This window comes from Equus quagga, chromosome 5 (assembly GCF_021613505.1).
Source record: "Equus quagga isolate Etosha38 chromosome 5, UCLA_HA_Equagga_1.0, whole genome shotgun sequence".
Lineage (NCBI taxonomy): Eukaryota > Metazoa > Chordata > Mammalia > Perissodactyla > Equidae > Equus > Equus quagga.
Genome location: NC_060271.1, coordinates 12,258,918 through 12,274,434, shown reverse-complemented (window position 1 = coordinate 12,274,434; position 15,517 = coordinate 12,258,918). Strand labels below are relative to the sequence as shown.

General features: G+C 41.0%; 1 protein-coding gene across 1 annotated transcript; it reads left to right on the top strand.

Moving 5' to 3' along the window:
- The first annotated feature begins 219 nt into the window (after positions 1 to 219).
- Positions 220 to 7,687, top strand: LOC124239305 (cytochrome b-c1 complex subunit 6, mitochondrial). The gene is made up of 4 exons (XM_046660969.1): positions 220 to 367; positions 3,610 to 3,636; positions 4,384 to 4,545; positions 7,471 to 7,687. The coding sequence occupies exons 1-4, from the start codon at positions 314 to 316 to the stop codon at positions 7,501 to 7,503; spliced, it is 276 nt and encodes a 91-aa protein (XP_046516925.1). The 5' UTR covers positions 220 to 313; the 3' UTR covers positions 7,504 to 7,687.
- The last annotated feature ends 7,830 nt before the right edge of the window (positions 7,688 to 15,517 follow it).

Sequence of the window (15,517 nt, the reverse complement as noted above, 5' to 3'; positions counted from 1 at the left end):
GCAGACTTCTCAAGCCTCTCAGAAGCTCATGTTTGAAATAAACTCTTAGATCAGTATATTTGGGCCTGGAGTGACTAAGGGGATATTTCCTAGCAAATCCTTCTCAGGTGCAAATACCAGCTACCCCTATCCTCTGCCTGTGGACGGTAGTACATGCCAATCGGAGCGTGTGTTCGCGACCACGACGAGTCTGCCGCACTTCCGGCCAGATCGCCGGATATCCGCTGAGTGACCCTTACAAGTCCTTCTTGATCCTGAAGCGGAATAGGTACCGCTGTTGCTGCTGGTGTTGAATCCAGGGCAGTAGCCGGACATGGGGCTGGAGGACGAGCGAAAAATGCTGACCGGGTCCGGAGATCCCAAGGAGGTAAGGCGAGACGGTCGACTGGACCGTCTTCACTGCGCTGCGGCTCAGCAGGTAGCCCGCCAAAACCCGCCCGGGGCCCGCTTGGCCCTGGTGGCCCCCTAGAGTTTGCAGGGTCAGGAGAGCTGGTTCCCTGGACCCTTCCCCAGAATTCTTCGAGTGACCTTGGGCGAGTAGATGACTAGTCTTTCTCTGGGCCTCGGCTCCCCCGTTCTCCGAATGGGGTGAAGCCTTCACGAGAGCGAAAGTGCTGCGTCGTCTGAGCTTATTTATATTTTTAGTCAGTCCGGTGTTCTGAGGCCCTGGTGTGACAGGTTTGGGGAGCAAGCTGACCAGGCTGGGCCCTGACCTCAGCTCAGGTCAGGAATCCCTGCCACATCTTCTCTGGAGCTTCTGGAGATCTGGCCTTAGGCTAGTTTCTGTGAAAAAGTGGTTCCTTTTTCTTTGGGGGAGGGGGGTATCTTTGGGGACAGTGTAGGAATGTGAAGGTAATTCTGTGCTGGAGGAGGCGCTCCTTCCCGGAGTGCGAATGCCAGTATAAGATGGTTATTTATCGACCGCTTCCTCCTCTAAGTGCTGTAGGTGCGCTAATTCATTTGAGCCACACCATAGTCCTGTAAGTATTAGGTACTGTTATTATTGCCGTTTTGCAGGTGAGGGAACAAGCATAGAGAGGTTATATGTCTTGTCTAGGGACACACAGCTGATAAATCTCGGAGCCAGGAATTGTACCCGTGCAGCTGGTTCCACAGCCAAGACTTACCCAAAATGCTCACAGCTTTACTGTAGAAGCCCGCTAGCTTTTTGTTTCCAATCACATTTCCTGTCTATTTCTTTGTTCTTTGGTCACTTTGGGGCAGCTCTTCTGGCCTTAGGGGTTCAGAATAGTTGGAAACTAGTTTATGCCTTAATTTTCCCTAGTCTTACTTTCTGAAAGAGGACAAGAAAGAAGGGGAGCCAGCGTCAAGAAGTTAGCAGAAAGTATACCAGAAAACTCAGTAAGGGCTCACCACAGCAGTAGATGAGAAAAGAAAGTAAATAGGTAGTCAATTTTATTTTATTTATTTATTTATTTTGAGGAAGATTAGCCCTGAGCTAACTACTGCCAGTCCTCCTCTTTTTGCTGAGGAAGACTGGCCCTGAGCTAACATCCATGCCCATCTTCCTCTACTTTACATGTGGGACACCTACCACAGCATGGCGTGCCAAGCGGTGCCATGTCCACACCTGGGATCTGAACCGGCGAACCCCGGGCTGCCGAAGCAGAACGTGCGCACTTAACCGCTGCGCCACCGGGCCGGCCCCACTAGTCAATTTTAAAATTAAGAAAACTGAAGTCTTTTATGAAGAACCTATACCTCTTGGAGATTAAATCTTTTTAGTGTGATCTTGGTTTTTCTCATTGACTGGAAATTTTACACGAAGTAGTGTATATTTAGACTTTATTTTGATTTGTTTTTCCAAAACATGCCGAGATACTTTTGACATAAAATTATAAAAGACACAGAATCATCAGTGTAGTAGTATTGATAATAGGGAAATGATGTAAAGGTCTTGCTTCTAGGATACTAATTTCTGGTTTCTAACTCAGGCAGCATGTGATTTCAGTTTTTTGTAAAGACTTTTTCAGTATGAATTTTTTTTAAAGAGCAAGGTTAAGAAACCTTATTTAATGAAAAACTAGAATTTACATCCTCAATAACATCTTCAGTTTAGAAGAGACCGTTGCCAATTGTGAGAATAAATAGCCTCGGTTACAGTTGAACCTGCCCTACCCCTCACTCCCAGCTTTCATGAGCTGTGGTCCCTTCCCTGAAGGGTATGGTGGAGTATGAGGCAGATTGTGTTGGAATTTTGAAAACATAATGAGGGCTTGCTGAGCTGGTTCTTTTTATTTCCCTTTATATCTTTTCTTTCCCTTCTCCCACATGTGGATATGTGCATGCACAGGCAGGCAAGCACCTTGCTTTTGACAGATTGAGATACTGATCAGATTCTGCGATGCTCCGGATTAGGTCTATGCTGATGCTCCCACAGGGAATTTTTTTATACTGCTTCCCTTGGAAGAAAGGAAACCAAGTCTGAGCTTGTGTACCTGAATCAGAAGTAAATAGGTAGGGCCTGGTGTTACCTACCTTGTGAATGGAGTAGACTTTGTGAATGTAGACCTTTGGTGCACTTATATTGATAGTCTACTTAGAGTCCTGGGAGTTCAGCAAGCCAAAAAGCAGTGGCTGTAACCATCTTTAGTTAAGCTCTGGCCTAAGAAGAGTTTAGGTTTGGCCATTTTCATATTCCCAATTTAAGCTCAGAGTCTAGAAAAAATGTTGGTTTTCCTCCTAACTTGGTTTGGGATGTAAGGACTAAATTTAGTTATTTCTGATAATACTGGGACCTACCAGTATTCAAAACAAAATACATAGGTTCCATTTGAACATCTCACAGCTTGAACATATATCAGAAAATGTCTAATTAGTGTTTGTTACCTCTGAACTGGGAACTCCTTAAGGGGCTGTTGTGATTAATCAAATTATTACAGATGTGAAAGTCCTTTATAAACTTGAGTGTTGTGCACACTTTAGGTTACGAATGAAAATGAGTCAGTGTGTCCTTGTTGAAATGTACCCAGGATTTGTTTTAATCAGCTTGTAGATAGGTTACAGACATAGAGACAACTATGTTTGAAGGAAGAGTTTATTACTTAGAGTTCGCAAGAGAAGGGGGCAGGCCTCACCACCTGGAGCCACATGGGGAAGTGCCTGGACAAGTTAGGAGCAGAAGGAGCAAGGGAAATCAGACCCTTGGTTTCCAAGGGAAGGAATGAGTGAGGCAGGATAGGCAAACTCTAGCAAGTTGAGGATTGGATTGTTTGAATAATATCAGTGGGCTCTAGTCCTCGGTTGTTTGGTACTTGACCCTGGGGTGATTAGGACAGGGGCAGTAATTGGTTTAGTGTAGGAGAATTAGAAAAAGGAGGTAGTTGGTGATAAGAGTTTGGGTTGGTTTGCATGTGAAAGGCGTGCCCCCAGGCAAGTTGTCTGCTAGCTCTAGAAATTAGCCAGCCCTGGGAGGGACTGTCTCTTCAGGATTAGCAAGGCGCCTAAAAAGTCAAAGCATCATAAAATACAGAAAATTTAAAACATGATAGGTAGAATGTCTATCCTCAGTAATTACAACATTGGTATGATTGGGCATATATATGTCATAAAACTGCTGCTGACATTAATTTTGTTTTCCTTTTGTAGGAGGAAGAGGAGGAGGAGGAATTAGTGGTAAGAGCTGTCTCAGGTTTCGAACCATCTCAGTAAAAAGAAGTTTGAGCTTCATGAAACTCTAAGGGAATTTTAAGGAGTCTTTACTTGACACCTTGGAGAGAATGAGAAATGAAGAAGCCTTTAATACTTCTTTCCTGTGCAGTGGAGTGTTTGGGGGTGTGGGCCTGGGAGCTGAGTCTTCTCTGGGTTTGGGGCTTCTCCAGTCGTGGTGTCAGGGAGCAGAGCAGCGTCTTGAGGGCCTGGCACTCAATCATCTGCTATTTGTGGCTTAATAAAGAATTCTGGAAGGAACTTTTCTTAGATGGTCCTTTTCCATGTCAGCATTGCCTTTCTAGCTGGGTGGCTGGGGTGCATAGGCCTGGCTCTTAGATAAGGGAACTGAAATTCACAGACATTACCTATCCCAAAATGCTGTGTTAATAAGTAAGGCCTCCTCTAGATCTACTTCAAGTTTGGCCAGGTTTCCTTTACCACCTTGTTTTTCAGATAGGACTGAGGCTTTCAGTGCATACTGGCAACCTTGGAAGGCAGGAATGTGAAACTTTTCCCTACTACTTAGCATCAGAATTGAATGGGAGACCCCATTCTGCCATTTCTGGCGGCAGTGTGGCTCTGCCAGCTGGCTTTCTGCACGGTAATTCAGAGGCAGCACCTTGGTTTGGTGGTTGTATTAATCAAAGCATATGGTTTGTGGGTCTCCTCCTAAAGTCCCCATTTTGGTTTTTTTCTGTGTTTCTCCTTCAGGATCCCCTAACAACAGTGAGAGAGCAATGCGAGCAGACGGAGAAATGTGTAAAGGCTCGGGAGCGGCTAGAGCTCTGTGATGAGCGTGTATCCTCCAGGTCACAGACAGAGGAGGATTGCACAGAGGAGCTCTTTGACTTCTTGCATGCAAGGGACCACTGCGTAAGTCAGCCTAAAGTCAGAAAGGGGCACGCTTCCAGTGGCCAGGGAAGACTTGGTGCTGACAACCTTTTCATCCTAGAGGCACATCCATCAATAAGCATTTACTGTGGCCCAATATATGTGAGGTACAGTGCTGAGCACTTTACATAAATAATCTTACCTAATTCTACCACTGGCACTGGAGATAGGTATCATTATCCCCCTTTTCCAGATAAGAAAGTGATGTTCTTACAGAGAAGTGATGTCCTAACTTGCACTGCTAAACAGTGGGGAAGTGGATTTTGTATTGTTAAGTAACAGGCTATTCTTTAAAATAATTTATATCTTCCAGTGTGTCTTGTGCATAGTAGTTGGTCCAAAAAGTTTTTTTTTTAAATTTTTTTAAGTAAACTTTTGTTTGACTCTGCAAATATAATAGTAAGGTATTTTAAATGAATTACAGGGTATGCAAAATTTGATATGGTTGCTTATATTAAAACTGATTGGGTGGTTAATAAGCATATGAAAAGATGCTCAACACCATTAGCTATCAGGGAAATGCAAATCAAAACCACAATGAGATACTACTTCACACCCACTAGGATGGCTTTAATCAAAAAGATAGGGAGAAATGGGTCACAAGGTAAAAAGAAAAACAAACAAGCTTTTCTTCTTTCTCAAAAAGAAAGAAAAACTAGTTAATGATTTCCACTCAGCCAATTTTCATTATTTATGCTTCAACAATCCCAATACAGGTATTTTGTTTTAATTCTTTTTTTTTTCTTTCGAGGAAGATTAGTCCTGAGCTAACAGCCACCGCCAATCCTCTTTTTGCTGAGGAAGATTGGCCCTGAGCTAACATCCATGCCCATCTTCCTCTGTTTTAGAAGTGGGACGCCTGCCACAACATGGCTTGATAAGCAGTGTGTAGGTCTGCCCCCAGGATCTAAACCAGCGAATCCCAGGCAGCACAAGCATAGTATGCAAACTTAACTGCTGTGTCACTGGGCCAGGCCCCCACCCCCCTGCTTTTATTTTGAGGATTGGCCGTGAGCTAACATCTGTTGCCAATCGTCCTTCCTTTTTTTTCTTTTCCCCAAAGCCCCCCAGTATGTAGTTGTATATTCTAGTTGCACATCCCTCTAGTTCTTCTACGTGGGATACTGCCTCAGCATGGCTTGATGAGCAGTGTTGGATCGGTGCCCAGGATCTGAACTGGCAAAATCCTGGGCTGCCAAAGTGGAACGCACAAACTTAACCACTTGGCCACAGCGCTGGCCCCTTAATTCTATAATATACAGCGCAAACACACAAATGCACATGCACATGTACACACACTCCTATTAAACAAATTGTGACAATTAAGGAAGATTTTTATAAAGATAGAAAAATCCAACTGAAATCATACTGCCTGGTGATAACTATGTTTTCTTGTATATACTATCAGATTTTTAAATAAAAATGAAATCATAAACATTCACATATAAAACATGAATAGAGGCATTGTATTCATTTCCATTGATATACATTCATTTATTTCATCCATTCTTTGGTATACATACAATTATTCATACATCTTAATTCTTTAACATGATTTTAGTGGAAAGGAAAATTTTATATATAAAATATGCATACACAATTCTCTGTATCATTAAAAAAAGGGGGGTCAGCCTGGTGGCACAGCAGTTAAGCTCACACGTTCCGCTTTGGTGGCCTGGGGTTCATTGGTTCAGATCCCGGGTGTGGACCTACGTACCGCATGTCAAGCCGTGCCATGGCAGGCGTCCCACATATAAAGTAGAGGAAAGTGGGCACGGATGTTAGCTCAAGACCAGTCTTCCTCAGCAAAAAGAGGAGGATTGGCAGGTGTTAGCTCAGGGCTAGTCTTCCTCAAAAAAAAAAAAAATACAGTGAGATATTCAGCCTTTAAAAGGAAGGAAACTGACACATGCTACAACATGGATGAACTCTGAAGACATGCTAAGTGATTGGTTTCAATCACAAAAGGACAAATATATCATTCCACTATATGAGGTACCTAGAGTAGTCAGTTCATAGAGACAGAAAGTGGAATGGTGGTTGCCAGGGGCTGAGGGAGGGGGAAGTGGGGAATTATTATTTAATGGGCACAGAGTTTCAGTGTGGGAAGATGAAGGTCTAGAGATGGATGGTTGCAGGACAATGAATTAATACTATAGTAATGTATAGTTAAAAATGTTTAAAATGGTAAATTTTATGTTATTCAAATACTTTTATGAGCCAAGCACTGGGTTAATATCTGGGAGTGAGACAGGCATGGTCCTTTCCTTCACTGGGTTATGAGCCAGCATAGGAAACAGAAGTAGAACAGTGAATAAATTGGTAAGTCTCTTGGGTGTAACCTTCCCAGGATGGCCTTCACTGACCCTCCTATGTAAAGCTGCTGTGCCCTCCCCTCATTTTATTTTCCTCATAGCATTTATCACTATCAGAAGTTAGCTTATGTCTATATTATATTTCATTATTCTCTAAGTTCCATAAGACACAGACATATTGTCTTGTTTACCACTGTGACTCACTCAGCACCTAGAACAGTACCTGGCATATAGTAGATGGTTCCTAACTATCTGTTGAATTAATAAGCACTGTGATGTGTGAGGTATAAGTTTCTGTGGGGAAGACAGGACAGACAGATTGCGTGGGGATAGGAGCTTGTTTAGAGAAGGCTTGCAGGAAGTGACATGTAAACTTAAGTTCTAAAGGAAAAATAAAAGATGAGAAAAGTGGGTTCCATGTAGAAGCGAGACAGTATTCTGTAACTGAAGGGAGTTCACAAGGGCTCCAGAGTGGGTGTGTGGGAAGGGAGGTGGCGAGAGAAGAGGCAGTACTCTTCCAGGGCATGATGGACCTTGTAAGCTAGGACATTAAAGCTGCCAGTTGATGACTTCTTTTCTTTTCTCCATCTAGGTGGCCCACAAACTCTTTAACAGCTTGAAATAAATGTGCAGACTCATTCACCTCAGCCTTCATCTCCTGGGCATCGGGATATTTCCTTATGGTTTTGAACATGCCATTTGTTTATTTGCGTACTGTAAGTTCATGTGAACCTCATGGATTTTGGCTTAGGCCAGTAGCTTCTATGTAACAGGAGTGGTTCCATCGTAATAAAGTCCAGTGATCTGCAGACCTGCCTCCTGTCTTTTTAGATTATTTTAGTTTGAAGTTTTCAAACATAAGAATAGATGGAATAATAATCAACCTCCATGTACCCATGACCCAGCAAGTATGCATCTCTTAATAAGGACTTTTAAAAAATTTACCTTGATAATATTATCACGCTTAAAATTAACAGTAATTGTTTAATATAACAATTTCTCATCTCAAAAGTGTTGGGCCAGCCCGGTGGTGCAGCAGTTAAGTTCACACATTCCGCTTCAGCGGCCCAGGGTTTGCCAGTTCGGATCCCGGGTGTGGACATGGCGCCACTTGGCACGTCATGCTGTGGTAGGCATCCCACGTATAAAGCAGAGGAAGATGGGCACGGATGTTAGCTCAGGGCCAGTCTTCCTCAGCAAAAAGAGGAGGACCAGCAGCAGTTAGCTCAGGGCTAATCTTCCTCAAAAAAAAAAAAAAAGTGCATTGGAGAAGCCTGGCAGACAGTGGCTTAGATGAGGTTAGATAAGGGCTGACATCACCAATAATAGGACAAATAACTGTACCACCTATAGGCAGGAGTGAGAAGAACACAGCATCACTGTGATTCCTGCAAAAAATAGGTAAGCTGAATCTAACCAGATAAATTGAGGGACTTTCTATAAAATTGGACATTGTACAAAGTAATCCTCACTTATGTCAAAGTTGTGAGAGTCGACTCTAAGACTGAAGAACTGTTTCACATAGAAGGAGACTAAAACAACTGCAGCGTGTGATCCTAAACTGGATCCTTTTGTTATCAAGGACATTATTGGGACAATTGATAAAACTTAAGTGGAGTCTGAATATTAGATGGCAGTGATGTATCAATGTTAAGGTTTGAAATTATTAAAAACAAAAAACCCCACTAAGTCCCAAACGTATAGAATAGAGGCTGGCTTCAGACTTTAACAGCTGGTGCTGTGAGCCATCCACAGGCCCATGTCTAGTGTTAGAACTTGACATATTTTCCCACAAAAACAGTAAATAGTGCTGAGGCTCTGCAGTACTGCTAGTAAATATATATCGCCCAAAGGATAGGGAAATGCTCCCTGTTCCAAGCGGGGAGGCAGGCTAGGTCAGCACTGTCCAATAGTGATGGAGTGATGGCAAAGTTCGATTCTGTATTGTCCAGTACATTAGCCACTAGCCACATGTGGCTATTGAGCATTTGAAATGTGACTAATGTGACGGAGGTACTGAGTTTTAAATTTTATTTAATTATAATTAAATTTGAATGAATTTATATTCAAATAGCCATGCGTGGCGAGTGGTTACCATATTAGCCAGGGGAGTTCTAGGAGTTGCCAACTCAACCACCTGAGTGGTAACTAAGGGAAGCAGGACCTGTAGGCATTGGAAAACTGCTTCTCCACTGCAGTCAGCTGTTGCTACGTGGGGAATGCACATCCAGTGTTGCCAGATTGCTTGTTAAGGGGCCAGAAATCCAAGTTTTATGTGAAATCTCCCAGTTCTTAAATGTGGACAACCAACTTTTTGAAAGTATTAGGCCAAATAAAACACTTCTATGGGCTGGATTTGGCTCACTAGTTTGCAACCTCTAGTTGCACATGAAGAAGACCTATATGCAAATAGTTAGACAGAAAGTGAGCCATGCCAAAAACGAGTGCCTTGTGCTTCAGAAGCGATAAGCAGACTGACATTCAGTATAGGCAGCAAGACCGAGGAAAGTTTCATAGACGAATGTAAGGAAATGGAGCTTCTGAGAATCTGAAGGACTATGTTTGCAAAAATGGGGCAAAGGGTTGGGGCTGGCCCCGTGGCCGAGTGGTTAAGTCCGTGCGCTCCACTGCAGGCGGCCCAGTGTTTCGTTGGTTCGAATCCTGGGCACGGACATGGCACTGCTCATCAAACCACGCTGAGGCAGCATCCCACATGCCACAACTAGAAGGACCCACAACGAAGAATACACAACTATGTACTGGGGGGCTTTGGGGAGAAAAAGGAAAAAATAAAATCTTTAAAAAAAAAAAAAATGGGGCAAAGGGCACTTGAACCTAGAGGCTCGTCTAATCTATTGTTGATGGCCAGTGTTTCCCAGCCATTGCTGACTTAGAACCCATTTCATGGTGATATAAAATCTCACAAATACTTTTACAAATGGTGGCATTGTATTTGTTGTATGTAATCTGATTATTTTCAAACATCTTATTAAATTTTCAAAAATACAGCAAAGCTAAAATTTTACAGTGAACATCCCTAAATTCATTACTCAGATTTAGTGAATGGTTAGTAAAATGTTACTGTACTTATTTTATCATAGAGAAGACAGAATTACCCAGAGAAAGAGCTCCAGAATTCTGCTTAGAGGATGCTTGAATCTGTTGCTGAATACTAAGCTGCAAATGAATAGAGTAAAACTCTATGTAGCCAGGCAAAGAACTACTTGGTAGCTATCAACTGAATAATTCCCAAAGTTAACAGATGTCTGGGAGATGTTTGAATTTTGACCAGCTAATGTGGGGAGTTCCTGTTGAAATTGTTGAACTCCAGAAGGGGACACCTCAGCAGTAGGGTTAAAACTACCCCAAGAGAAAGGCTTCTCAAGATAGACTATAATAGGGGGCTCGCCCCATGACCGAGTGGTTAAGTTCGCATGCTCCATTTCAGCAGCCCAGGGTTCTGCCAGTTCAGATCCTTGGCGTGCAGATGGCATCGCTCATCAAGCCATGCTGAGGCGGCGTCCCACATGCCACAACTAGAAGGACCCACAACTAAAAATATACAACTGTGTACTAGGGGGCTTTAGGGAGAAAAATGAAAAATAAAATCTTAAAAAAAGAAAAAGATAGGCTATAATAAATCCTAAAAAGGAGCCTTGAAAGGATCAAGCTGATTCACAAAAAAACCTGGCTACCTGCCAGAACACAGTCCAAGACAATTTAAAGGAAGACAAGAAAATCCAACACTCGATGTAAATTTCACAACACCTAGTGTTCAATAAAAAATTTCTAGACATGCGAAGAAGCAGGTAAACGTGACCAGGAGGAAAACAGTCAATAAAAACAGACCCAGAATGATAGTAGACAAGGGCTTTGAAAGTGCTATTACAAATATGCTCAATGATTTAACGGAAATCAAGAACATAATAAAGAGAGAAGTGGAAAATATAAAAAGGAATCAAATAGAATTTCTGGAGCTCAAAAATATAATATCTGAAATAAAAAATTCACTGGACAAGGTTAACAAAAGATTAAACACTGAGGAAGAAAAAAATCAGTGTACTGGAATGTTTTTGATGACATAGCAACAGAAACTATAAAAACTGAAGCACAAGAGAAAAAAACACTAAGAATAAATAAACAAGAAAAAAGTAAGCGGTGGGACAATATCAAATGGCCTAGAAGAGAAGGAAAGTTGGGGAGGGCAGGGAGGGAGAGAAAAACTATTTGAAGCAGTAGTAGTTGAAATTTTCCAAATTTGATGAAAATTATAAACTCACAGTTCCCAGAAGCTCAACAGACCTCAATCAGAATAAATACAAAGGAAATCACACCAAGTCACTTATCCTCAAATTACTGAAAACCAGTGATAAAAAGGAAATCTTAAAAGAGAAAAGATGCATTACATAAAGAGGCAAAGATAAGAATTACTATACACTTCTCATAAGAAACAACTCATCTTTTTTTTAAGGAAGATTAGCCCTGAGCTAACTGCTGCCAATCCTCCTCATTTTGCTAAGGAAGACTGGCCCTGAGCTAACATCCGTATCTGTCTTCCTCTACTTTATATGTGGGACGCCTACCACAACATGGTGTGCCAAGCGGTGCCATGTCTGCACCCAGGATCCGAACCAGCAAACCCCAGGCTGCAAAAGCAGAATGTGCGCATTTAACCGCTGTGCTACTGGGCCAGCCCCACAACTCATCTTTAAAGGGTCGAAAGAAATTTTTTTTTTAATTTAAAAGCTTTTATTTTTCCTTTTTCTCCCCAAAGCCCCCCTGGTACATAGTTGTGTATTTTTAGTTGTGGGTCCTTCTAGTTGTCGCATGTGGGATGCCGCCTCAGCATGGCTTGATGAGGGGTGCCATATCCATGCCCAAGATCTGAACCAGTGAAACCCTGGGCTGCTGAAGCAGAGCACAGGAACTTAACCACTCGGCCATGGGGCTGGCCCTAGAAAGAAAATTTTGACCCTAGAATTCTGTATCTAGTGAAAATACCCTTAAGTGAAAGCAAAATAAAGATGTTTTAAACAAATGAAAGGTAAGAAAATTTATCATCAGCAGACTTGGACTATAAGAAATACTAAAGGGGCTGGCGCCGTGGCCGAGTGGTTAAGTTCGTGCGCTGTGCCTCCACGGCCCAGGGTTTCGTCAGTTCGAATCCTGGGCGCGGACGTGGTACCACTCATCAAGCCATGCTGAGGCAGCGTCCCACATGCCACAACTAGAAGGACCCACAACTAAAAATACACAACTATGTACCAGGGGGCTTTGGCAGAAAAAGGAAAAATAAAATCTTAAAAAAAAAAAAAGAAATACTAAAGGAAGTTCTTCAGGGGAAAAAAATGGTACTAAATGGAAACTTTGATCTATACAAAGGAATGAACAGTCCAAGAAATGGTAAATATATGGGTAAATATAATCGATATTTTATCTTATTTTAAAATTTTATTTAAAAGATAGTTAACATATCGCAATACTTATATCAGACAAAACAGATTTCAAGATAAGGTAGGTAAAGAGAGACATAGAGGGCCAATACATAATGATCAAAGGGACACTTCATCAAGAAGAAATAATGCCTATAAATATCTATGCACCCAACACAGGAGCACCAAAGTTCATAAGGCAACTATTAACAAACCTAAAAGAAGATATCAAAAATAACACAATAATGGCAGGGGACCTCAACACCCAACTCACATCAATGGGTGGATCATCCAGACAGAAAATCAACAAAGAAACAGTGGAGCTAAATGAAAAGCTAAAACAGTTGGACTTAATAAATATATATAAAACACTTCACCCCAAAACAGCAGAATACACATTCTTCTCAAGTGCGCATGGGACATTCTCAAGGATAGACCATATGTTGGGAAAGAGGGCAAGCCTCTACAAATTTAAAAAAGTTGAAATAATAACAAGCATATTCTCCGATCATAATGCTATAAAGCTAGAAATTAATTACAAGAAAAAAGCTGAGAAAGGCACAAAGATGTGGAGACTAAACAATATGCTATTGAACAAACAATGGATCATTGAAGAAATTAAAGAAGAAATAAAAAAATACCTGGAGACAAATGAAAATGATAACATGCCATACCAACTCACATGGGATACAGCAAAAGCTGTATTAAGAGGGAAATTCATCACAATACAGGCACATCTTAACAAACAAGAAAAATCCCAAATAAGCAATCTTAAACTACACCTAACTGAATTAGAGAAAGAAGAACAAACAAAGCCCAAAGTCAACAGAAGGAGAGAAATAATAAAAATCAGAGCAGAAATAAATGCTATTGAAACAAAAAAGGCAGTAGAAAGGATCAATGAAACAAAGAGCTGGTTCTTTGAGAAGATAAATAAAATTGATAAACCACTAGCTAGACTTACAAAGAAAAAAAGAGAGAAAGCTCAAATAAACAAAATCAGAAATGAAAGAGGAGAAATAACAACCGACCCTGCAGAAATACAAAGGATTATAAGAGAATACTATGAAAAACTATATGCCAACAAAATGGATAACCTAGAGGAAATGGATAAATTCTTGGACTCCTACAATCTCCCAAAGCTCAGTCAAGAAGAAGCAGACAATTTGAACAGACCAAACAGAAGGAAAAAGATTGAAACAGCATCCCAAAGAATAAAACCCCAGGACCAGACAGCTTTCCTGGGGAATTCTACCAAACTTTCAGAGAGGATTTAATACTTATCCTTTTCAAGCTATTCCAAAAAATTAGGGAGGATGGAACACTTCCTAACACATTCTACAAGGCCAACATCATGCTGATACCAAAGCCTGACAAGGACAGCACAAAAAAGGAGAACTACAGGCCAATATCACTGATGAACATAGACGCAAAAATTCTCAACAAAATTTTGGCAACCCGAATTCAGCAATTCATCAAAAGGATCATACATCATGATCAAGTGGGATTCACATCAGGGACACAGGGATGGTTCAACATCCACAAATCAATCAACATGATACACCACATCAACAAACTCAGGAATAAAAACCACGAAAACAGGAATGAGACAAGGATGCCCTCTATCACCATTCTTATTCAACATAGTACTGGAGGTTTTGGCCAGAGCAATTAGGCAAGGGAAAGGAATAAAAGGAATCCAAATAGGGAGTGAAGAAGTGAAACTCTCGCTGTTTGCAGATGACATGATCCTATATATAGAAAACCCCAAGGAATCCATTGGAAAACTTTTAGAAATAATCAACAACTACAGCAAAGTTGTAGGGTATAAGATCAATTTACATAAATCAGTAGCATTTCTATACTCTAAGAACGAACTAACAGAAAAAGAACTCAAGAACACAATACGATTCACAATCACAACAAAAAGAATAAAATACCTCGGGGTGAATTTAACTAAGGAAGCGAAAGACCTATACGATGAAAACTACAAGGCTTTTCTGAAAGAAATGGATGATGACATAAAGAGATGGAAAGACATTCCATGTACTTGGATTGGAAGAATAAACATAGTTAAAATGTCCATTCTACCTAAAGCAATCTACAGATTCAACACTATCCCAATCAGAATCCCAATGACATTCTTTACAGAAATAGAACAAAGAATCCTAAAATTCATATGGGGCAACAAAAGACCCCAAATTGCTAAAGCGATCCTGAGAAAAAAGAACAAAGCTGGAGGCATCACAGTGTCTGACTTCAAAACATACTACACAGCTACAGTAATCAAAACAGCATGGCACTGGAGCAAAAACAGGCGCATAGATCAGTGGAACAGAATTGAAAGCCCAGAAATAAAACCACAAATCTATGGACAGCTAATCTTCGACAAAGGAGCTGAGGGCCTACAATGGAGAAAAGAAAGTCTTTTCAACAAATGGGTGCTGGGAAAACTGGAAAGCCACATGTAAAAGAATGAAAATTGACCATTCTTTTTCACCATTCACTAAAATAAACTCAAGATGGATCAAAGACCTAAAGGTAAGACCTGAAACCATAAGGCTTCTAGAATATGTAGGCAGGACACTCTTTGACATCAGTATTAAAAGGATCTTTTCGGACATCATGTCTTCTCAGACAAGGGAAACAATAGAAAGAATAAACAAATGGGACTTGATCAGACTAAGAGCTTCTTCAAGGCAAAGGAAGACAGGATTGAAAAAATAAAACAACCCACTAACTGGGAAAAAATATTTGCAAGTCATACAACCGACAAAGGGTTAATCTCCATAATATATAAAGAACTCACACAACTCAACAGCAAAAAATCAAACAACCCCATCAAAAAATGGGCAGGAGACATGAACAGATATTTCTCCAAAGATATACGGATGGCCAACAGGCACATGAAAAGATGTTCATCATCGCTGATCATCAGGGAAATGCAAATCAAAATTACACTGAGATATTACCTTACACCCATTAGAATGACAAAAATAACCAAAACAAATACTAACAAATGTTGCAGAGGTTGTGGAGAAAAAGGAACCCTCATCCACTGCTGGTGGGAATGCAAACTGGTGCAGCCACTATGGAAAACAGTATGGAGATTCCTCAAAAAATTAAAAATAGAACTACCATACGATCCAGCTATCCCACTACTGGGTATCTATCCAAAGAGCTTGAAATCAGCAATTCCCAAAGTCC

Bases quoted from the DNA above. Each gene is read 5' to 3' on its own strand.
- LOC124239305 (XM_046660969.1), top strand. From the start codon at position 314: ATGGGGCTGGAGGACGAGCGAAAAATGCTGACCGGGTCCGGAGATCCC. The intron at 3,637-4,383 runs GTAAGAGCTGTC...TTTCTCCTTCAG, and splicing joins AGGAGGAGGAGGAATTAGTG to GATCCCCTAACAACAGTGAG. The intron at 4,546-7,470 runs GTAAGTCAGCCT...TTCTCCATCTAG, and splicing joins TGCATGCAAGGGACCACTGC to GTGGCCCACAAACTCTTTAA.